The 23,933-nt window shown below is 39.7% G+C and overlaps 1 protein-coding gene across 2 annotated transcripts in view; it reads left to right on the forward strand.

The window, feature by feature from the left end:
• The first annotated feature begins 802 nt into the window (after positions 1–802).
• Positions 803–23,933, forward strand: part of LOC130930183 (phosphatase and actin regulator 1-like) — a 150,737-nt gene continuing 127,606 nt past the window's right edge. Inside the window, exons 1-2 of one of the 2 annotated variants that reach the window (XM_057857948.1) lie at positions 803–971; positions 21,255–21,419. In XM_057857948.1, the coding sequence (XP_057713931.1) occupies positions 863–971; positions 21,255–21,419 (274 nt within the window). In that variant the 5' untranslated portion in view covers positions 803–862. Of the gene's footprint in view, positions 972–16,265; positions 16,715–21,254; positions 21,420–23,933 lie in introns of those variants that run through there. The other variant, XM_057857947.1, reaches the window with a different exon arrangement.

A 23,933-nucleotide genomic window follows, 5' to 3' on the forward strand; every position in this document is an offset into this window, starting at 1 on the left:
CAGACATACCTTTAAATAAGGCTATCCTTATATTTCCAGAGAAGTTCGTTTGAGGTGATACGCTGTCTTCCCGGTCAACCAAGAAAACAACTAATTTTTTAACCAGAACTCCAGCTCATCCATAATTCGATGACTTTTCAATCATATTTCCCAGTCAATATAAAAACAACTATTTGTCATCAACTATTAAACAATGTTGAACTAACCATCGCCTGCCAAACCATAAAACAATGTTGTTTCAACGTCACTGTCAGGTTCAATCAGTATTTGCAATGTTAATTCAACATTGTTTGTTGTTGAAAATTTCAATATCAACCGTCTTGATAATTTTGATTGAAAATCAACATTTATTCTACGTGAGTCTGCTATTTGGGTCATTATATTGAAGAACCTGAGCACGGTAAAAGTGACACAAGTAAGACAAAGTATTTTCTTCCTCTTTTGTTTTGTTATTTTGATGACATAACTTATACAAAAGACCCAAATTTTCCATATCTAAAGAGATGAGTCAATAGCCCAGCTTTAGGAGATGTTCTACATCTAGTGGCCAGGGCCCTTCCCATTACATACATAACAATGTTTAAATTGTTTGCGCAATTTATCTTACGGAAGCATTATATTATATGAATACATTGCTCAAGTAGTATGAATATTTTCTGTAGAGTGCTGCTGCACAATGTGAATGAATTCAGCCCCCCGCCCCCACCTCTCTGTCTCTCTCGCTCATTCCTCCTCCTCTTTTTCCTCCTCCTCCTCATCATCAATATCTTCCTCCCGGCGTGGCCGCCGCGGTGGTGCTGGTGCTGGTGGTTGAGCGCGCCCCAGTCGGCCAGCAGTCACCGGCGGAGTCTGGCCAGGGTTGATGGCGACCACTCCGGACGGCACTGACCGCCGACTCATCCGCAGACTGCGCTCCAGGAGCGACACCCCCTATCTGGTCGAAGCTCGTTTCTCCTTCAACCTGCGGACAGGTAGTATTACGTGATCATGTCGTCATGTTGCTCAAACCGTAAATAACATATTTACAGTACAGTAGCTGATTTGTTACTCTTGTATTTGGGCGGCCATTCCCTGCTGTGAATGTTATGCAACTTTGTGGACTGATACTGTAAACGTGGAAGTGAATAGCATCGTTTTGAATGCTTGGTAATTACTACCAGTGTGATTACGTAAGGAGAAGAGGCGTCAACGTGTCCTGGAGTTGCCCCTAACCCCCATGCTGTGCTGCTGGTGGACAAACAAAAATGGTTTCTGAACAAGCATCCCGCAATGCACTCTTATTATTTATACGTCACAATCAGCTTTTATATGTCAGCTCGCATCCCGTTACTATGGTAACATGACTTCTTTTTTTAGGGAGGGGGGCACACACTCTGAGCTGTGTTATTGTTGTACATGAGATAGATAGATAGATAGATAGATAGATAGATAGATAGATAGATAGATAGATAGATAGATAGATAGATAGATAGATAGATAGATAGATAGATAGATAGATAGATAGATAGATAGATAGATAGATAGATAGATAGATAGATAGATAGATAGATAGATAGATAGATAGATAGATAGATAGATAGATAGATAGATAGATAGATAGATAGATAGATAGATAGATAGATAGATAGATAGATAGATAGATAGAAGGACGGACGGACGGATGGATGGGGGGTAACAGACTGACAGACATTTTACTTGGGAGAGGCCAGCACAAACAACATGAGTCACTTGTGGTCCAAAAAAAGATGTGTATGTGTGTCTGTGCACAAGTGAATACATGTTGTGTTTTAGATAGGCATTGATGGCCCACCAGTGGATTTGTGTGCGCGTCCTACAAAAGGGAGCTTGTTGGTGGCCACATTGTGCATTTATTCTCTCTCTATTCTACAACAAACCCGTCGAGCGCGTGGAAACTACGGGGGCGACGTGTACAACAGCGTTGTTGACTCACTTCCACCTGAAGAAGTAGAGCAGATTTTAGCTTGCTTATTGCTAAGGAAACCAAAAAGCTTGTGGGCAAGGTTGTGGCTTTTGGATGAATTTTGTGAGGATTTTGTAAGTGGAAAAACAACACTACTCATCAATCAAGTGAAATGCAAAAGAGCTTGACAAAAAAGTGCATTTACACAGAATAGTCTCAACAGTGTAGTAAAGTAGAAACATGCAAGTATTTCATTTGCAATATGGAAAAGAGTATCTTAGTTTTTCTCAGTTGCTTGGGCATGTTTCTCAGATCAGAATTGAAATTCTCAAAACTACTTGTTCAATCCTCACAACATGTCACATAAGTAACAAAACAACATGGATTCCCTGCAAAAGCCAGTTTTTTGTTTAAAATACCGTGTCTATCGCTCAAAATTAAATGTCTGTGTCAATGAACATGTCTTTGCTGTCAGAATGACAAGTCCTTGTTTCATTGTATACAACAGACAAGACAGTCAAATTGCTTAGTTGTGCTCTCAGTTGAACAGTTACTCTGGTGGGTGGCTCTGATGCTGAAGATGGTGTACGAAAGTTTTGATGAAAATTGCAAATTACACCTTTGTGTGTGGAAGATTGCAAGAGACTGAACAAGATCCACTTTCACTGTTTATACAATTTCTTGACAGACCATACAGACAGCAAATGAGTACTAAGTATCCCAAAGAAAAAAAAACAAAAGCAAAATTTGAAATGTCAAAATAAGACAATCACAACTAAACTTTGAGTGCTTCACGTCTGGATTTTTTCCCCATTCTTTCTACACATCTTGACATCCATCCCTCTTGGGCTACAAATTTTCATCCACGTCAAAATGGATGTCCTCTCTTGCTATACAGCTTGGTGAGAATCACCTTGAATGCTTTATCCAGCGTGTGCAGGCATCTGCTGTGATGTCACTGCATGATGCATTCATGGCATCCAGAAGAGTCATCTGAGTGTGAGGCTGACGATCATACACTTGCCACATCTCAATGTGGAGAAAATTCTTCAATGGGATTGATCATCCCTTTTGACCATCATGACAGATGCAACTGATAATGTATGAAACAGCAGAGAATTGTACAAATCCTTTGAATGGATGCACAAAAACATCTGCAATTTGCTCAAAGAAATGAGAAACTGCTTTTTTAATGTGCACTAGTGATACGATGTTGTGAGGATTGAACAAGTACGAGGGGTATTCAAAAAGTAATGCACCCAACTTTATTATGTACAAACAAATTATAATAGCAACATGTACTATACATCAAAAGAAAGGTACAAGTGTGAGGATTACATCTTTACCTCTCCACATAGTCTCCACCTCTCTCAAGAGCTACAGTCCATCTATGAACGAGGGCATGTATACCAGTGTTGTAGAACTCGGCCGGTTGATCTCTAAGCCAATTCTTGACAGCAGTTTTCACTTCATTGTCATTGCCATATCATTTGCCTCGGACTCCTTCTTTCATTGGACCAAAGAGGAGGGAGGCTGACGGTGCCAAATCAGGAGAATATGGCGGATGTGGTATCACAGTCTATCCAAATGAAGTGATGACCTCTATGGTCCTGATGCTTGTGTGAGGACATGCATTGTCATGCTGGGGGAGCACATTTGCCATGTCCAAGTTGGACCGAACACGTCGAATTCTTGCTTTGAGCTTCCTAAGAGTCTCAATGTATACCTCAGAGTTAATGGTTTCCCCCTTCGGCAAAAAATCCACAAGGATTACACCTTGAGAATCCCAAAAAACGGTGGCCATAATTTTGCCCACTGACTTTTGGGCCTTGAACTTTTTTGTCCGTGGTGAATATGGGTGGCGCCATTCCACTGATCTCCTTTTAGATTCAGGTTCAAAATGGTATACCCATGTTTCATCTCCAGTAATGAGGGATCAGGGGTCAGAGGGGTTTCTCCCTCTGCAACAAGGAATTCGATTACAGCTCTTTGTTTCTGACGTGCTTCAAGAGGCCATTTTGGAAGCTAGTTTAAGCTTTAAAAATCTGAAAGTAAGAAAAACACATATAACAATCAAAAAAAGGTGTGTCCTATCATGTTTGTGCCAAATATAAACAAGATTGGTAAAATCCTGTAAGAGCAATGCACTTGAGTGCATTACTTTTTGAATGCCCCTCGTAGTTTTGAGAATTTCAATTCTGATCTGAGAAACGTACCAACGCAATTGAGAAAAACTTAATCACAAGGAAAAATGTTCTGAAACTAATACCATAAATAATGATGTGTTTTCATATATTTATTGAAATTGACATGTATTTACACGATAGGGAGGGAAAAGTAAGTAAGCAGACTACAGGTGTGGTTTGAAGCTGTTTTGTTTCCACTCATATGCAGTTCTCTGGTTTTTTGCACACTATATCATACCTGTAACTCATTGGCTGTCTTTTATGGCAATGGACAACCAATGTATTTGAAGTGTGTGTGTGGGGGGAGCTGTTGGGGATCATTCACTGAAAGCCTCTCTCAGTTGAAATTGATTTGACATGTATGTCAGTCAATTGCACTAAAACATCATCATTCACCGCTAGCCTTCCTGTTCATTTTCCCATCAAGTGTTGCAATGTGAATTATTCAGTATGCTCAGACACATTTAGAATACCAATTGACACCCACCACATTCTTCGATAATCTCTCAAATCCCCCAACATAATCTCCACAAATGTATGATGGTCTGCTCTATTCACGTATACGGACATTATTGCATATTTGAAATGTGTGTTTACTAAATGACAACTTAAACCAGACTCTATGCTGCAACTACACATATAGCTAAAAGTGCACCTTTTGTGCTGTAATCGCTGTGTGCCGCAAGCTGCCCAAAAGAGTTCAATCAATATTCTCCAGATGTGTGGAGGGACAGATTTATGCAGCAGAGCCAGCTAAGTATTTCTATCACAAGAGATGATTTGTACGTGTTGGCAAGTAAAATGTAGTGGGTTAAAAATGGAAAATAAAGGTTTACTTGTTCGCTGCCATTGACGGTGATGGATGTCCAATCCATTTTAACTGGTGGGGCTGGCAGTGAATGCTGATGTTTCAGCGCCAGTGATGGTGATAGACATCTAATGCATTTGAACTTGGAAGGGCTGGCAGTGAATGATCACTACCAGTTACATAATAGAAATCATAACGTCACTCAATTAAATTGATTGTTTTAAATCAATTAGATCACGTTACCGAGCAGTATGAAGTGCTTTATACAGCAAGTGTGGTGATAGGTGGCAAGAGTGGTTAACCCCCAAACACTCGTACAAACTGACAGTCCAGACTGTGTTAAGTCTCGCATCTTAAAAAATAGACATCTATCTTCCCCGCTTGGCTGCGTGCTGGCCTTCTTGTGCTGAATAAAACATAAGCCTGGAAAAAATAGGGGTAAAAATAGTAATGCAATATCCAACACAGCCCATAGAAAAGAAATAGGATTTCAGAAATAATGAAACTGTGCTCCTTCTAAGTAGTCTTCTTTAATAGCTCTTATGTGGTGCACTTGATAAAAAATGGGAATGCTCCTTGCTGTGATGTGCTTCCCACAAGCCATCTGAGAAATAGCACTTTTTTCTTTGAGTGTGTGTTGTTTTACCACCAAGTGAGCAGAATGAAAGTAACATGGCAGTGTGCTTGTGGCTCATATTTATAGTAAGTGTGTCAGCTCATTGAGCACAAAGAGGCAAGATAGCCAATGCAATATTTAAACAGCAGACAATTTAGAGAATACGGATTCCTCTTTGACAATGAACTGTTGGTGGCCAAAATCCAGCCTATGATGCATTTGCAGCCTAATTACCATATTTCAGGAGCATACATGTACTCAACTCCGGTACAAAAAGTAAGATCACCGTTGGAGCTCTATTGTACCCTCTTGTCTATACCACTCGATTTATCTCAAATTGTTTGCTTTGCATCCATTTATTGTGGCTGTTCCCAAAGGTGCTCTTACTTGTGCACCATGTTGTTGCATTTCTGCTGAGTAAGAGTCCCTTCAACAACCACTCCAAGTCAGCTTAGTCAAAGCTGCATTGCACCACTCAGCAGTCTTTTAGTGTTATATCTACAGTAAAATAAGTCATTAAATGCATCATTTTTTAAAATAGAGGTTTCCCACAAAATCTGTTTGGGTGTATGTTAATGTTTGCTTTCTTGCTAATGCTGGTCAGTGGTCATATAGAACACTTATTACCCAAAGTAATAAAAGGGGGTGAAATGTTGCTCAGAAAGAAAGGAAGTCACTACTCCCCCCCCCCCCCCACCCAAAAAATAAATAAATAAATAAAAAGAGAGCGAGACATTACAGTTTGCAAATGCACAAAGGAACATAATGTTTTGAATTTTCTGATGGTCTGAAAAAACTAAAATACCGCGACATGCTAAAGCAACATTTCAAAACATCATACAATGGGTCATTTATTGAGTACAATTGGGTCTTCCTAATGGATTGTAGTACCAATACCAACACTAGTAATCTGGTTACAATGTGATCTAAGGATATCAAAATTAAAGTTGCCACAAGAAAGCTTATCTCATTCCTATTGATATACCTGAAAGGGCAAGTGCAAGCAAGAAAGCAAAGAAACCTACTGCAATCACACCACTTTTGTCTGGAATAGGGGCCAAAATTCCCATTGATTGTTATAAGGCCTTATAAGGATGTCGAAAATACTTGGCCCAAGTCATACATTTACATACAACAGATTTACTTTTATACAATGGCACCAAGAATACAAATTTTAATGTATGTAAAGTTCTGACTTTGGAGAAATTTCTGAAAAAACATATTTTTAAATAGGAGTCTCTGTATATTTGGAAAATAGAAATTATGCTGGTCATCTCACTGCTCGAGTTCTGATCAGGGAGGGGGCATTCCCCCCAATCACACGCCTCCAGGTCTCGCTGTCGTTGCCCACATGAGCTTTGAAGTCCCCAAGAAGAACCAGAGAGTCCCCAGAAGGGGTGCTCTCCAGCATCCCCTCCAAGGACTCCAAAAAGGGTGGGTAATCTAAACTGCTATCTGATGCATAAACACAAAGAATAGTCAGGATCCACCCCCCCTTCCCAACACCAAAAGGCAGAGGCAGGCTACCCTCTCCTCAATGTGAACCCCAATGTACAGGCACCAAGTCGGGAAGCAATAAGTATGCACACACCTGCTTGACGCCTCTCATCGTGGGCTACTCCCTCTCTCTCTCTTAAAAGGAGTGGTACCAGAGCCCAAGCCATGTGTGGAGGTGAGCCCGACTATATCTAGTCAGAACCTCTCAATATCATGCACTAGCTCGGGTTCCTTCCCAATTAGAGAGGTGACATTTTACAACCAAAGATCCAGCTTCTGTAGCTGGAGATCAGACGGCCAAGGTGTCCACCTTCGGCTGCTGCCCAGGTCACTATGCACCCAACCCTCTTGCCCCATCCCACAGGGGGTGAGCCCATTGGAAGGGGGACCCACATTGTGTTTTTAGACTTTTCCAGGCCGGGCCACATAGTTACAGGCCCGGCCACCATGTGCTTGCCAACGAGCTCCTCTTCCAGGCCTAGCTCCAGAGGGTGCCCTGCGTCCGGGCAAGGGAGACATGACTCCATTTATGTAACTCATCATCTAGGGTCTGATGTGATGAGAAGTGCTTGGTCTGGTCCCTCACCTTGGGTCTGTTTGCCCTGGGTGACCCCGACAGAGGCAAAAGCCCTGGACAACATAGCTCCTAGGATCACTGGGTCACACAACACCCACCACGTTAACCCCTGGAAAAGACAAATTCCGGTGACAACCGAGTTCCGGTCCTAACAGAACCATTTTGCGTAAGTACGTGGATTCTGAGTGACGGAACGCTCTGGGGGTGATTCAGGATTCATGTACGGTGTATCACAAAAGTGAGTACACCCCTCGCATATCTGCAGATATTTAAATATATCTTTTCATGGCACAACACTGACAAAATTACACTTTGACACAATGAAAAGTAGTCTGTGTGCAGCTTATATAATAGAGTTAATTTATTTTCCCATCAAAATATAGCCATTAATATCTAAATCCCTGGCAACAAAAGTGAATACACCCCTTTGAAAAAACGTACATCCCTAAATGTCCAAGTTTAGTACTGCTTGTCATTTTCCCTCCAAAATGTCATGTGACTCGTTACAGGAGTGCTGTCAGCATTGCTGCAGAGATTGAAGAGGTGGGGGGTCAGACTGTTAGTGCGCAGACCATACGCCGCACTCTACATTAAATTGGTGTGCATAGCTGTCATCCCAGGGGGAAGCCTCTTTTGAAGACGGTACACAAGAAAGCCCGCAAACAGTTTGCCGATTGCATGTCAACAAAGCACATGGATTACTGGAACCATGTCCTATGCTCTGGTGAGACACGCGAGCTTTCTTATGTCTCTTCTGAAGACGGTACACAAGAAAGCCCGCAACAGTTTGCTGAAGACATGTCAACAAAGCACATGGATTACTGGAACCATCCACACCAATTTGATGTAGAGTGCGACGTATGGTCTGAGCACTAAAGGCTGACCCCCCACCTCTTCAATCTCTGCAGCAATGCTGACAGCACTCCTGTAACAAGTCACATGACCTTTTAGAGGGAAAATGACAAGCAGTACTCAATTTGGACATTTAGGGATGTACTTTTTTTCATAGGGGTGTACTCACTTTTGTTGCCAGGGGTTTAGATATTAATGGCTATATTTTTAGTTATTATGAGGGGAAAATATATTAACTCTATCATATAAGCTGCACACAGAGTACTTTTCATTGTGCAAAGTGTCATTTTGTCAGTGCTGTCCCATGAAAAGATATAGTTAAATATCTGCAGAAATGTGAGGGGGGTACTCACTTTTGTGATACACTGTAGAACCATAGTTACATACGTAACTTAAGTCCTATGTCATCCCCCCTGAATGCCAGAGACGGTGCTAAAGCACTGAGCACATGGGCACCGTTTAACTGGGCCAAAATACGATTTTACAAAGAGTTTTGTTGAACAAAAATATTTGAAATGTCAAATAAACAGCCCATCTCTTAAAGTTGACCAATTTTAAAATTCGAAAACGAGGCAAATAGTGGGGTGTTTCCATACTTGTCTGTGGACAGTCAATGTTTTGCGTGTTCACTAAGGCCTTTACTAGTACCAGTTACAGCACAGTAATAGCATTATAAAGTTCCATTACGTAGCTCAAACTATCGACTTTTCTGTCGGCGCTGTTATTGTTGCACATCGATGGATAAAAAGTAACCCAATTTTTTCATCTGTTGAAATAATTTAGAGGGAAAATGAAATAATTTACTGCAACAACAGTCCAAGCCGAAATTCTCTACAGCAGGTATCTTTTATTCTACAGGACAGAGGAAGGTACAAGTTTTGTAACAAGACGACACGGCAAAATATAGCAATAATAATAATAATAATATTAATATTATTAATAATAATGATAAACAAATATGGAAATAAACATGGAATAAAGAGTACAAAAGAAATATAAACAAAATATAGGGAAAACGTTCTTTTTTTTTTTACCTCCAGGCCAAGGCTTGGAGGTGGTTAAAAAAAAAAAATGGAAAAGGTTTCATCTCCCGGGGGATGACCGGAGCAACGAGTCGAAACAGCGACCGAACAGAATAAATATCTGCAATACTGTAAATATGCAGTCGGGGCAATATAAGCAAATGTCATTTAGAGATGTCAATATTCAAATGGCCTTCTTTAAAAAATAAAATTAAAAAAAATAACTGAAAGTGCTAGAAAACGAGATGAAAATTTTAAATACAAATAAATATACATTTATTAATGGCACAGTTGAAGTAGAAACAAGGGTTAAATAAATATTTGGATGTTTTGGAAGTTAGAAGTTGCCACTGTTGCCCGCTAGATAGCAGTATTGTAAAGGCTACATCATAGAGTGCATGGCAGCCGTTGGCAGCTCTGATGCAAGCCATTGCTATTACAATGAAACAATGGAATATTCAACATTTAATATACAGTATTAAACTGAAAACGAAATTTCTTCTATGTGGGGTGTTGGTGTTATGTTCATTTATTTGTGTGTGTGCGGGCGCGGGTGTATGTAGCCTATGTATGCATGTACGTATGTATGTACGTAATTACGTAAAAAGTTAGGGTTTCCCATACAAATTAGATAATTTCTATTTATAAATAATTGGGTCTTTGGGACAGCAACTTCGTTTTATATGTCAGAAAATTAACAGAACGAGTAATATTTCAGAAGTGACACCAAGTTTATTGGACAAACGGAACATGTGAAATATGTATTAAAACTAAATAATACAGGTGCAAAAATTGGGCAACCCAATAGAAAAAAAGAATCCAGTAGATCTTCCTTTTGCCAAAATAACTTCTAGACTAGGGGTCTCCAAACCGGGCCTCAAGAGCCACTGTGGGTTCTGGTTACCGATTGAGAATTGACAGTTGAACAAATGTAGTTTCTGCTTGAACAACCAGCACCTGACTGCAATATAGTGGTTACACTTGTAAAACCAAGGGCGTAGGTTTGCATAGGGACAGTAGGGACATAACACTACCAACTTTTCAGGATGCTCAAATTGTCCCCATGAACTTTTAGGCACCCTTATTTGAATTATAGTATTAGAAATGCAGATTGTCTTCCCATATGTTGTAAGGATAGAATAGACCCTACCATTATTAAGTGAATAATTTTCATTATGTTCGGACTTACATATATCCCTTTTCAGTTGGTGAATGTGGCGGTCTAATTTTTCCCCTTCAAATGCATGTATGATTGGATGATGATTTGAACACCCCACCCCACCCCTACCCGCCACGCACAACACACACACCCACACAGCCCCAATAGATTCATGTCGACAACATGCCGCCTCCTCCGCCCCTTACGAAGAGGAGGGATATTAGAAGTTCAGCAAGAGTAAGTAATGTAAAAAAACGTCAATGTTGTGTAAGTGGGGGAAACCCCACTAATTTTGCTACTGAAAGTCCAACCTGCATCAAGAGTTAGTATAACATTAAACTGTGTGAACTAGCTAACCTGAAAAAGTCAGGCCAGCCTCCACAAGAACCAACGAAGTCAAGCTAGCTGTCCCTCATTTGGATCATTGATTGCATTATATGCATTATGGTGATGCAACATAGTGGCATTAGAGTGCAAAAAAGAAAAAACGGGGCGCTATCCAAGAATGGGTCCACTTCAAAGGGACACAGACATGAACATGAACTGATAGGAAAAAAAAATCTGAGAAATGAAATCACACATCAGAATTTCATAGATGCTGTTATATCGTCCCTACCAATGTTGAGACCAAACCTACGCCCCTGTGTAAAACAACAGATTGGTGAAAAGGTGTTATCTTGTTTTGTTGGAATAAAACCCTGCGCCCATCGCTGCACTATGTGGAATTGTTTTGAGACCCCTGTTCTAGACATTGCGTATGACTTCTATTGAGTTTCTATATTCTCCATCAGTCTAGAGCAGTACTTATCAAATAGTGGGGCGGGCCCCCCCAGGGGGGCGCAGAGCGATGCTGGGGGTGGCGCATGTGACTTTGGGGAACATACTTTTTTGCCGTACTAGAATAAAATGTAAGTGCATATACACACAGTGGGTGGCAGTGGCACTCTCATTTTTGGTGTGTGCGCAGTATTTTTTTAACCAAACAAGAGCAAACAGCAAAGAGCACTTGAGATATGAAGAGCTAAGGCGAGGAAATATGACGAAGGCTACGTATGTAACATTTGGCTTTGACTTTTAGTATAGCGGGTGACGAGGAAAGACCAGCCTGTTTACTTAGTCTAAAAATATTTGCAACGGACAGCAGGAATTTTTTTTCAGCGAAAACATGCCGAGTATTGCCAACAGTCATCCCGCTTTGTCAGTGTTACATCCGTAAACCAGCGAGCACTGTTAGCATCCTACAAGGTGGCATAACAAGTCTCTCAGTGCAAAATAACCCCACACCATAGCAAAGGAGCTGGTACTGTCTGCAGCAAAAATAAAAACTGCCCCTCTGTCCAATGACACTATCGTTTTTGTTTTATTAATTTTTGTTGTTTTGGTCTAATTGTTTGGCATATTGTCGTCTTGATTTAATGTTGCTAATCAATTTGAATGTATTATTATTTCTTGATTTTATTAAATTCATCTATTAAAAACGGTCAAAAAATTGAGTGTATTTTTACAGTAAGGATGTGAGCTGTTCTATATTACTTTTTGTCTTTAATATTAAAAAGGATACAATGTTACAGAGAGGTGTACATATAATAGTAAGAATTTTATAGAAAAATGATACTGCAGTATATTTACAGTGACAGCAGAGAGTTAGGGGGGGCGCAGAACATTTACATCTTCGGGGGGGAGGGCGTAACAGAAAATAATTGAGAAGCACTGGTCTAGAGACATTAAAAGCACAACTGAAAACCGCACATGCGCTCTATTGGCTAACATCTACAATCTACAGCCAACATTAAGTCTGCAATTCATCAATGTAATTAATCAGCATAGTGACAAGAAATAAAAAAAATCTTGCTCCGAGGATCGATGTATATACATCCCCAGAATATACCTACCAAATGTCATTGTGATTTGTCCACAAATAATGCAGGAGTAGCTATTTTAATTACACAATTAATCTAATTATTTATCTCTGGATCGATGCATACAAACCCCTAGAACAGGGGTGTCCAAACTTTTTGCAAAGGGGGCCAGATTTGTGGTGGTAAAAATGTGAGGGGCCGACCTTGACTGACATCTTTTACGTAGAACAATATATTTAAGCAAATTTTAGCAAGCCATTCCGTGTGTCAAATTTGCTTAATTATTTTTTCAAATGAATAATTTCAACAATCCCACAACTAGCCGTTGTGGCGTTCTCCTTCGACTCTCGGGCTCTTGTGAAATACTGCTCCTGTAAAATTAAACTAGTTTCAAGTTGCTTCGATTTATCGCTATGTATCTTCCCTGTAATCTTGTCGTGCATGTCAGCGTGTCTTGTTTGGTAAAATCATATCACTCTTTAAAATCAGCGACTGTCTCTTTGCAAATGAGGCAGATATCATTGTTGCATATTTTAGTGAATAAATAGTCCAATTTCCACCTATTCTTGAAGCGTCGGCCGTCGCAGTCAACTTTCTTTTTTTTTGCTGATTATCGCCATTTTAGAAAATTGGGAGTAAAGGGTCATACGGGGTAATGTTGCTCAGAGTGCTGCTGCCTTTTAGTGGGTAAATGAGGAGCAGCATTTAGTGTGTAAGCTACTTCATATGCTGGGAGCAGTACTGCAGACATTATTGATTTTATGACCAAGACTGGGGGCCGGATGAAATTTGACCAGGGGCCGCATTTGGCCCCCGGGCCGGACTTTGGACATGTCTGCCCTGGAATATACAGTAACTACGGAATTTCATTCTGATCTGTCTACAAATAATGGATGAGTTGTAATTTTAGCAAGTGTCCTCCCCAAGAAGAAAAGGACAAAACAACCGAGGTTTCGAGACCTTCCTCTGGGCGATCAAAAATTTTGATGAGATGTTTAGGAATGAAGTACTGTTTTAATACTTAACTTTTCAATGCTGATAACAGTTGTGAAAAATCATTAATATTATCAGTGTCTTCATATGGATAAGTATCATTAAATATACTGTATATACTGCTCATTTGAACATTATTAGTGTCATTATATAGATAAATATCATTAATTGTATATCATTGTATGTATAACTCATTTGTCTACATGCGCCCTGTAATTGGCTTGTGACCCCAATGAGGACAAGTGCTACAGAAAATGGTTGGATGAAGGCTAGGCTAAGAATGCCTCTGGGGTTTAGTTGATAAGTGAATATATACAGTGGTGTGTTAACAATGCGACACTTGAGGAGGAAGTAGTGTGGCTAAATGACAGATGGGTCGGGACAGAGCAATACTGACAGAAGGAACAGCAGATTTGTAGTGACAGGCTGCTCAGTCAAAAACTTTTTGTATTTTTCCAAACTAAAGCCCACACACAACAACGGAGAACAGTTTTAACCATTTAGGGGGGAACAAAACAACTATTTCACACCTTGTTGCACTTGATATTTTTAGCTCTTAATAAGTCAGTGACCCAATTAAAAAAAAAAGATCCTCAGTTTAGGTTTAGATGACATCATAGACTTCATAATATAATTTTTAATAATATAAATTTTACAGTTTTGAAGTCTATGGATGACATTTACGAATATCTGCTGGAAACGTGATAACCGTGTGATCTTTGCAAATGTTTTACACCAGCTTTATCAATTACTCACAATTATGTTAACTGCTGATAAAGTAACACCAAGGGTTATAGGGAATATTTAATGCGCCTCTCATTTGAGGCTGTGCTATTTGAAGTGCTGATCAAGCTCCCAATGCTGCTTCTCTGAGCTTTGAGTTGGATGAATTCCTCCTAGCGGGTGCTTTTCTGTTCCTCTGCTAGCATTACATTCATGTCAGTTGTCCCTTCCGTGATTCATAAATAAATTAGGAGTTGCAGTGTCTGTGGCTCTGTGGATTTAGAGTTTGTGGTTAATTAGGGATTAGCTCTATTGCTCTGATTCTACCAGTCAAAAGAGCAGCTGCAGCCACATGTAAAGTATTGTACATACTGTAATGCATGTGTAAATCACTTCCAATCAAAGAAAATGTTTTCATCAAAATGAAATACAGTATTACACTAAATGTAGAAAATATTAGTTTTTGCTTGTGTGGGATTTAAAATAGCATTCTATCTAATAGTATTTATGAGCCTCATGTGAAGGTGGCTTGTTTGTATTGTGTTCAACAACTGAATAGTGTTGTGTATGTCACATAAATTCCTGATTGTGTACATGTTATACGTATGGGGTTGGTACTTGATGATGATGTGATTTGCAAACTATCGATAGACATTGTAGTCCATCTTTGGGTGTTCCCTCTCTAAATTGATTACCACTAATGCTTTAATTAGACCCCCCCCCCTCAAATTTACACCTCTCCTTTTTTTTTTTTTTTAAATTTAATTTTATTTTATTTTTTACACTTAATGTACTTTTTAACCATAGGCAGGGTTTGGCTTTTGTGGCAAGGGGGGCAAAACATGTTGATGACCCCGAATGGCAGTGTCAGCAATAATATCAATTTACAAGATAAATGCTCGGATTGTAGATTAGCCCATGCTCGTACATACAGGAATCCCAGCTGTGTATATGTGTGTATGTGTGTGTTTTTCTGTCTTACCTAGTAGAGGAATAGACGCCTCATCCCTTTTGACTGAATATTCCAGCCCGCCCGTCTCATCAGAACATAGGACATGGTTCCAGTTCTACATGTGCTTTGTTGACATGTCTTGGCAAATCGTTCGGGGGCTTTCGTGTGTACCGTCTTCAGAAGAGGCTTCCTCCTGGGGTGACAGCCATGCACACCAATTTGATGTAGACTGCGGCGTATGGTCTGAGCACTAACAGGCTGACCCCCCACCTCTTCAATCTCTGCAGCAATGCTAACAGCACTCCTGTAACGAGTTACATGACATTTTGGAGGGAAAATGGCAAGCAGTACAAAATTTGTACATTTAGGGATGTACATTTTTTCAAAGGGGTGTACTCACTTTTGTTGCCAGGGGTTTAGATATTAATGGCTATATTTTGAGGGGAAAATAAATTAACTCTATTATATAAGATGCACAAAGACTACTTTTCATTGTGTCAAGGTTTCATTTTGTCAGTGTTGTCCCATGAGAAGATATACCTAAATATCTGCAAAAATGCGATGGGTGTACTCATTTTTGTGATACGCTGCGTATATATACTGTGTACATATATAAATGATCAGGTTTTTTTTTTTTTAGCTGTTTGTGAAGTTTTGGGCTTGAACGCGACGTTCACTCACATCCTGTGTAACTCCTGAAGAGCGCCCCCCCCCCCGTTCTTAAAACCTAGTGACGCCCCTGTTTCTGGGGTTTGAGTAAGGTAAAAATCAGTTAAGTTTTTCTGGGGGGCCCAGCAGAAGAAATGCGGGTCTTAAGGGTTAAGCTAATATTTTAATATAAAAAATCCATATTTAGTCAGACACTTTGCCGAAAAGTTATGTGCCTTTTTGATTGAAACTGCATAAAAATAATACTTTTCACCCCCCCTGTTTTTCTAAACAAATATCAAATATGTTAATGTCTGAATTGGCCTGATTGTCGTCCGAGCACTCCCCTCCCTACAAATTGGGCTATGTGTGTGTGCGTGTATGTGTGTTATCACGTGACCAAACATAATAAGCTCTCCTGCCTGTGCTTGCCTATTAGAGGCGCGCACGGCTCAACCAATCAGCGAAGCGCGCTGCTCTGCTCCCTGATGGTGGATTAGCCACAATAGACTACCGCAGACTGCAGCTCTGCACTCACTGCCGTCGGTCAAGTCGCTCTTTCGATCCACGTTCCCTCAGCAGCCGGGTTTGAGAGGAATGTTCAAGACGGCGCTCTACCCAAGCGTGGACCCTGCGTCCACAACCATGCATGATACCTGGTGGCTCGCCCGGCATGGCGCGGCGCCCGCCCCCTCAGCTCCGTCCGTGGCCACGGAAAAACCCAAGAAGAACGCTTTCAGCCTGGCTAAAATCATGTCCCTGGGCGGCAAGAAGGGTCATCACGGCTCCGAGGCGCACTACAACAACAACAACAACACGCCCTTCGCCATTCACTGTCACATTGGCAAGGAAATCAAGCACATTTGCAGCAACTGCAGCCGCGGGAACGACACGCAGGACGGTGAGTGGGCCGGCGGCGTGCGTGCACCCACAGGGGGCCCTGCGGCGCCCACATACAGGATACATCCACTCCTCATCGTCTTCATTGCTGTGAAACACATTCACTCAACGAATGCGGACGCGTCTCCATTTTTGCTTACACTGTATCGTTTGGGTTACATTAACAAACATGTACGTATATACATAAAGAAGCTTGTAGTGATTTTCACTTGTATAATTTCTCAGCCATTTTGGGATGCAAATAATTTTTTTACGGTTTTGGTGACATACTGAGTACCGCATGCCTTAGTTCTACCCATCTTCTTAAAAATTTCTTAGTGCTTTTTAATATGCACTATCCACAAATGTTATTCCCCCTCTTTTATTCTTATTCTAAAGGTTTTCTACATAATAGGAAATTTTATCATATTTTGGGGGGTTATTTATGTTTTTGTTGAATTTTGTTTGTAAAATTATATAAAAATTCTGTATATCTAATTTAGTGTGGCTAAATAATATTTAATCATAATTCTTTTAAAATTGTATAATTTCACATTTTAACAAATCTTTTTTTAATCATTAATTATTATAATTTAGATAGAAGATTTTATAATGTTCGGTATTCATTTTTAGTTATTCTTTTTAAACTTATTTTTAGTGTAGATCTGTGTTTATTTTCTCTTAGGCCCCTCCACCCCCCAAGGAAGATGTAAACGCCCCCCCCCCCCCCCCCCCGCCCAGTGCTTTGCCACGACAGGTAGTGGTATCGTATAGTATCATTCGTGAATAAAATTATTATAAATACAACTCTGCACATGGTGTCCTTTTTAATATTAAAGGTAAAAAAATAATAATAAAGATCAACATTACAATAAAGTATAGCTTTATGAAAATTGTTTTGCTTGTAACAGAAAAGACTTTCAGCGCATCAATATACCTGGATAAAAAAAAAGTCACATCCAAACTGTAAAAATACACTTAAAGTAATTTTTTTGTGATCATTTGATGATACAAAAATAAAAATTAATAAAATCAATCAATAATAACAATACATTCAATTGATTAGCAACTAATCGGGACAATACACCAAACAATTTGACCAAAAAAACATAAATAATAGACCAAAACTGACAGTCTCAGTGCACACAGTTTTCATTTATGCTGCACACAGTATCAGCTTCTTTGCTATGGTGTGGGGTTATTTTGCACTGAGCTACTTGGTATGCAACCTTATATGATGCTAACAGTGCTCCCTGGTTTACTGACGTAACACTGACAAAGCAGGACGATTGTTGGCAATCTTTGGCACGTTTTCACAGAAAAAAAAAAAAATCAAGTGGTTTAACAATATGATTGAGGTCTAATGTCAATAAGGTACATCTTTATTGATATGCCCTCTTGCTTTGCATCTGCAAACATTTCTAGACACCGTAAACAGACTGATTTTTCCTCGGTTACCACTGTATCAAAAGTCAAAGCCAAACCCTACATACGCTTAGTCATATTTCCTTGTCTTAGCTCTTCATATGTCCAGTGCTCTTTGCAGTGTGCTCTTGTTTGGTTCAAAAATACTGCATACACTCTGAAAATGAGAGCGCCACTGCCTCCCACTGAGTGGATGTGCAATCACGCTTTTTTCTAGTATGGCAAAAAAGTATATGTTCCCCGAGGTCACACGCACCATTTTTATTTTTTATAATCATCATTAAGTTAGATTGTGTTGATATGCAATCTACTGTATTGTTTATATTTTTAGATTTAAATGTTATTTTTTTTTTTTCTCAGATTGTGTTGATATGCAATCTACTGTATTGTTTATATTTTTAGATTTAAATGTTAAGTTTTTTTTTTCTTTTGCATTAAATGTTGTAAGAATGCATATTAGTTCCAGAATTAAGCTTTTCTGAGAAAAAAATGTTGCCCACCCAGAAAGATTGAGCTTAGACCCATTCCAAGTTTTGGAAAATTGAAATTTTCCCCAAAATATTTTGATCATAACTATAACGGATATTACACAAAATATAAGTGTGATCATATGCAGAAAACAGCATTTATGTCATGACGTTACTCAAAACATCCAAGCATCAGATTTGATTGTGTTCAGAACTGCCTGCAGTCTTAGGATTGCAATGCTGTATCGACCATCAGTGAGGCATTTAATAGTTCTGTTTTTTTTTTTTAACGTTTTGGCTCAGCAATATCTTTGACGGCTTGTTTACTAACAATGGACTCGTACAGCTGATTATGTTGTATGTATAGATATATTTCTTAAACCCTTGCTGTTTATTGATTTAGCGCTGGTTGGAGGCTGAATGCTATTCGGCATGAATTCCTTCCTCCCGTCTCCATTGAAGGCTTTTAATGAGTTGTTTGAATTCTGTCTGGATTCAATCAGCATTGACTGTGGTGTTCTTTATCAGGCAGTGTAACTTCAGGGTTTTGTCTCCCAACATTGGCTGTGAGGCAGCAGACCAGTCAAGTAATGGGCCGTGAGCGCCGTTGCATTGCTGTCACTCGCTTTGTCTTGTCCCACAACACCCCAGGGTGGTGGCTGAGTGGCTACTGAAGTGATATGTCTGTGTTGACAAACACCACGGGAGCGTGTGACGTAACTGAAGCGAGCCTAATGTCGGGGGTGATCATGTCTTGTGATATGTTGACCTTGGCACGCATTTCACACTTGGTGAGAGGTCCCTGTGCAGGTCTACAGCGGATGCAGCAAGTCATGCAAGTGTTTTCCATTTTGTTGGTCACAGCATTTCATATTTCATTGCTTTAAAAGATTTTTTTTTTTTTTTAACAAATCATCCTTTAGAGGTATTAAAAAGACTCTATCCTTTAATTGTTTACTGAAAACATCATATATTCTTTCTATTCTAGTGGCAACTTGGTGTCAAGGATGTTGAAGTGAACTAAGGAGTTTTGGTAGATGTCAAATTTTAATTGGTAGGGTTGACAGCGAATTATCATGTTACAGTAAAACGCTGATAGGATTCCAGTCTACGTATTTAGTAGCTCTCCCAGTCAAAAAGGATTGGAAGCCTATCGCAGTCAAAGACCGCTAATGAGTTAAATGCAAACATAAGAATCTAGTGGTACCAGGTGATCGTTTTTACTATACATATCTTCTGTCACTATTTTTTTGTTGGTTTGTAGTTTGCAATATTAGAATTGGAATAGATTAAGTCGTGGCGGTACAGTGTCTACATACTTGGCTGAATTGCAATAATGACATAATAATGGAATAAAAAATACTGTACTTTGAAGAGTAACTATATACAGTTCAGTGCTATTGGGAAAATCACCTGTTGATTATTCATATAGATTTTAAATACAGAAATGAGTCAAGGAGACTACTCATGACATAACTGTCAGGTGGACCCCTTCAATGTCCAGATTTGGTCAGTTTCATTATTTTTTGCCAAGTGGTCAGTCCCCACTTGGGTCTGTTAGTTGGGTAAAAAAAAAAACATTTTTTGGTAATTCAGTTATCAATGAGTGAAATATTGAAACTACAGTACATTAGTTACTGTAAGTGTTCCCATTGGTGACTTTTCACATTCGTTCATTTGTCTTCCGTGCCGCTTTTCCTCACGAGGGTCGCAGGGGTGCTGGAGGCTCTCCCAGCTAACTATGGGCTCTAGGCGTGGTACACTCTGAACCAGTTGCCAGCCAATCGCAGGGCGCACTGAGACAAATCATCCATGCACACACTCATTTCTACAGACAATTTGCAGTGTTTAGTCAGACTGCCATGCTTGTTGTTTTTGAGATATGGGAGGAAACTGGAATACCCGGAGAAAACCCATGCAGGCACGGGCAGAACATGCAAACTCCACACAGGAAGGCCGGAATACGAGATTGAACCCTTCATCCCAGAACTGTGAGGTGTCTGTGCTAACCACTCATTAACCAACCATTCACGTTGATTTGCCAAAGATTTACTGGCAATAGCTTGTGTAGTTTTTCGGTTTTTTTTAGTGCATCACTGTTTGAAGTTTACTAGTTGTTACGAGTTGTTTCAAGCCTTCAGAAGCTACAGCTTTCCTATGGGTTGGTGTAACGACTGTAAATAATTTTTGATGCATAACTAAACACTGCACTCTAAAGGGGGTCGTGTTTTTATTATTGAAAGAAACTCAGCAAGACTACCTCTTGATGAGGGGCTGTTCAGATTGCTCAGAGTTTATTGGCAGATTTATGTAAAACACTTGCAGCACTATGTATCCCTCATGGCAATTCAGGTTGCCTGACACTGATGAATTAAAAAAAATGACAACTGATTGAATGCTTTATGGAATTTTTAGGTTGTATTTTTTTATTTATTTTCAAATAAATGGATTGTTTTTTGTTTTCATACAGTCTGTTGTGCTGGATTGTTTTTCATTTTCATCCAGTTACTTGAGAATTCTGGAGGCGAGTTGGCCCAGATTCATGCTTTTTGGACTTTAGTGAGCTTAAATGCTGCATCCACCGCTCGCCCTTTTGGCATTGATAGCACACTATCGTTACCTTTGCAGCCTCAAGTAAGCTTCCCATGTCTATCTTTTGCTCCCTCACAGCTGAAGAGGTCGAGAGGCTGGCCGTGATGCGATCTGAGTCCTTGGTCTCTGGCGCCCACACTCCCCCCATCCGATGTCGGAGCAGGCTTGCCACGCTTGGACGCCTCCTCAAGCCTTGGAAATGGCGAAAGAAGAAGAGTGACAAGTTCAAACAGACATCAGCCGGTATGCTTAGTGATTCCATGATCATTTTTGAGCGTATGGAATGGGGAAAAAAATTATTTAAAAATGCATTTAGTTGCAGTCCAGAGGCTGTTAATAGATGCCAAAAATTGATTGCCGTTTTAAAGCCTTTTTAAAAACTTTTCTCCCATCTAATACTCTTGTAATATATGGGACAAGCGAAGGACATGGTCTCATGTCAGATGTGGCTGGATGTAATTTGTGAGGTCGTATCCATCACTGAGTTCTATTTGTTTTTTATTCTGCTTAACGAAAGAGAGAGAGTTACTTTTGTCAGAATGCATCTCATTTGGTTGAGAAAGCAAGAGACAAGGAGACCTGAATCTTGTCTCCACAGTACAGGATGTTCTAGTTTGCTTAGTTAGATCCCTGAAGATGCGATCAAAAGGAATAATGAATGAAAAAAACAAAAAAACTCATGACATTCAATGTTTATTTTCGTCGTGGGTAGCGGTTTTCAAACATTCAAGGGACTGTTTTTACTGCTTTAAGGGAGCTATTTATTTGAATTATTTAAAAATTGGTAAGGATCCTAAATTCCTGTCCCGTTTGACACCGTGTTGTTCATTGATTGGTTGACAGAGTATTTAAAGTGTCTATTTGGGGGGAGGTTTCATTCAAGCTGCGGCTCCAGCTGACTGATTGATGCAAGGTATGGATAATCACTCAGTCCTCTATTTAAGAACACCTATTAAGCGTAGTTTCTCCTATGGCGCTTCAAACATTCTAAGGGTGTGCCATCTAAGGCACCCCACGATTTGATTAAATTAGGATTCCTACTTTGTGGCTACTTGATACTTTTAAACTCGGTATATTTGCATGTAATCATTAATTAAAGCAGTCAAACAAATGTATGTCTGTTAGGTTTTATTTCTAATCAACTAATGATCCATCAGAAACAATGGAAACATGCCTACACAACAGATAGCTGACCTTAAGCTGCTCTTTTTCACAAGAAGGTGTTTCAAAGGCAGTACTTATTTCTCTCAACAATACGATGAAATTTACAATGGTGGAATGATTTCCACATTTTCTGAAAAAAAAAAAAACCTAAAGTGCCTTTAGAAATTAGACTTCTTTTAACCAGTGTTTTCACAGATATTTCTGTACTATTTCGCATGTTTGTAGTATTACCGCTGGACTTAATCCTTGTTTTACACGTTGTGCATATGGAGTAACTTTTGTACACCAACAAAGAATACAGAAATGGACATGGAAATACACGTTAGCAAATTTGCTAGTTGGTATAGCACTCAGCGCTAACTGTTAACATCTCAAAAACAACAACAATAAAGGCTAAACAGTGGAAAAGGGCTTGTGTCCTCACCTCTTATAGCTGCACACTCAACTTGGCAACACACTCAGGACAACTTGCAATCAACTTGACTTGAAACTACTGCTGGACACCTGAAAGGCAAGGAGCAGTGAACTCTCTCTCTTCCCCTCTTGCTCTTAAAAAAATAACTTGCGCACAGAAGAGGACCGAAAGCGCAACCACCCGGAGCTTGCCTGTCTCATACACAAATTTATTTTCGAGTCTTATGTACAGGAGTAAATCTCTCACTCAGTAACTTCAGCTGCTGCCATCCTCACATGCGTCCCTTAAGGTGTCTGGACAGCAGACGTGTCTTGAATTTTGTTCCGCAAGCAGTGGCTGTCATTAAGTTATTGTGAAAATCATCGTTTTTGAACATTTATGAGTCGGAATTGAATCGTGTTGAATCTCGATTAATCCAATAATCGATGTATATACACACTACAATATAAGGCAGGCCGAATTGTAAGACGCACCATTAATATTGTAATGTGATATTTTGCCATTTGTTTTTCATCTTTTAACATTGTATTTTTTATTTTATTTATGATTTGTTTTATTTATGCTTTTGATGAATGTGTGTCTTGAGCACTTTATTGGAGGAAAACAATGCTCCATCAGGTTTGAGGTCAATAAGCACAACCAGAATTGAGGATGGATGTCATGGAACATTTTGCCTGTGGCTTTTCAATCTAGGCATTAGTTTAAATTCCTCAAACCGAACAAACCGCTTGGTGATGCTTCAGCGTTTGCCTGTGCAGCTGCTGCTTACTTTAACTAATGTACACTACCGTTCAAAAGTTTGGGGTCAAAGCGACCCCAAACATTTGCACTGTAGTTTTGAATGGTAGTGTATGTCACTGAATGGCACCGTTTAAAAACATATAAAAGATGAGTTTGCTTCTAAGGCTATGTTCACACAGCAAGGCATGAAGCCCAGTTCAGATATTTTTGTTAATTCAGTTTTTTGTGTGTGTAGCTATTCATATTGCAAAGACACATGTGACTCAGTCAGTGTTGTTAATAACAGGGTTAGAATATAACAGCGTTACTAACGGCGTTATTTTCTTCAGTACTGAGTAATCTAATTAGTTTTCTCATCTTGGCAACGCTGTTACCGTTACTGAGGCGGGAAAGGCGTGCGTTACTATGCGTTACGATTAGAGCTGTCCTGACTAGTT

The sequence above is a fragment of the Corythoichthys intestinalis genome, chromosome 14, assembly GCF_030265065.1.
Source record: "Corythoichthys intestinalis isolate RoL2023-P3 chromosome 14, ASM3026506v1, whole genome shotgun sequence".
NCBI lineage: Eukaryota > Metazoa > Chordata > Actinopteri > Syngnathiformes > Syngnathidae > Corythoichthys > Corythoichthys intestinalis.